The 356-nt window shown below is 66.3% G+C and overlaps 1 protein-coding gene across 1 annotated transcript in view; it reads right to left on the bottom strand.

The window, feature by feature from the left end:
- ETH_00037400 (uncharacterized protein) overlaps nucleotides 1–356 on the bottom strand; it is a gene marked incomplete at both ends in the record, with an annotated part of 4,198 nt that overhangs the window by 38 nt on the left and 3,804 nt on the right. The window contains one exon of the mRNA XM_013376224.1: nucleotides 3–356. Coding sequence (XP_013231678.1) covers nucleotides 3–356 — 354 coding nt within the window. The remainder of the gene's footprint in view (nucleotides 1–2) is intronic.

The following is a 356-nucleotide window of genomic DNA, read 5'->3' as shown; positions in this document are numbered from 1 at the left end:
GCTGCTGCTGCGGCGGCTGCTGCTGCTGCCTGTCAGGCCACTGCTGCTGCCGCCACCGGCCGTCGCCCCACTCCTGCTGCTGCTGCTGCTGAGGCCACTGCTGCTGCTTCCTGTTCCCGCGCCATTGCTGCTGCTGCTTCTGCTCAGGCCACTGCTGCTGTCTGTTCTCAGGCCACTGCTGCTGCTGCTGCTCTGGCAAATGCTGCTGCTGCCGCTTCTCCGGCCACAGCTTCTGCTGCTTGTCCTGCCACTGCTGCTGCCCCCACTGCTGCTGCTGCTGCTGCTGCAGCTGCTGCTGACTGCGGGTGCTTTCAAAATGGTCCACTCCAGAGGGCCCCTGCTGCTCCCAGCTGGGG

Source organism: Eimeria tenella, genomic scaffold (assembly GCF_000499545.2).
Source record: "Eimeria tenella Houghton genomic scaffold, Eth_scaff3238, whole genome shotgun sequence".
Taxonomy (NCBI): Eukaryota; Apicomplexa; class Conoidasida; order Eucoccidiorida; family Eimeriidae; genus Eimeria; species Eimeria tenella.
The sequence above is the reverse complement of the archived record's forward strand: the minus strand, read 5'-3'. Positions and strand labels throughout refer to the sequence as shown.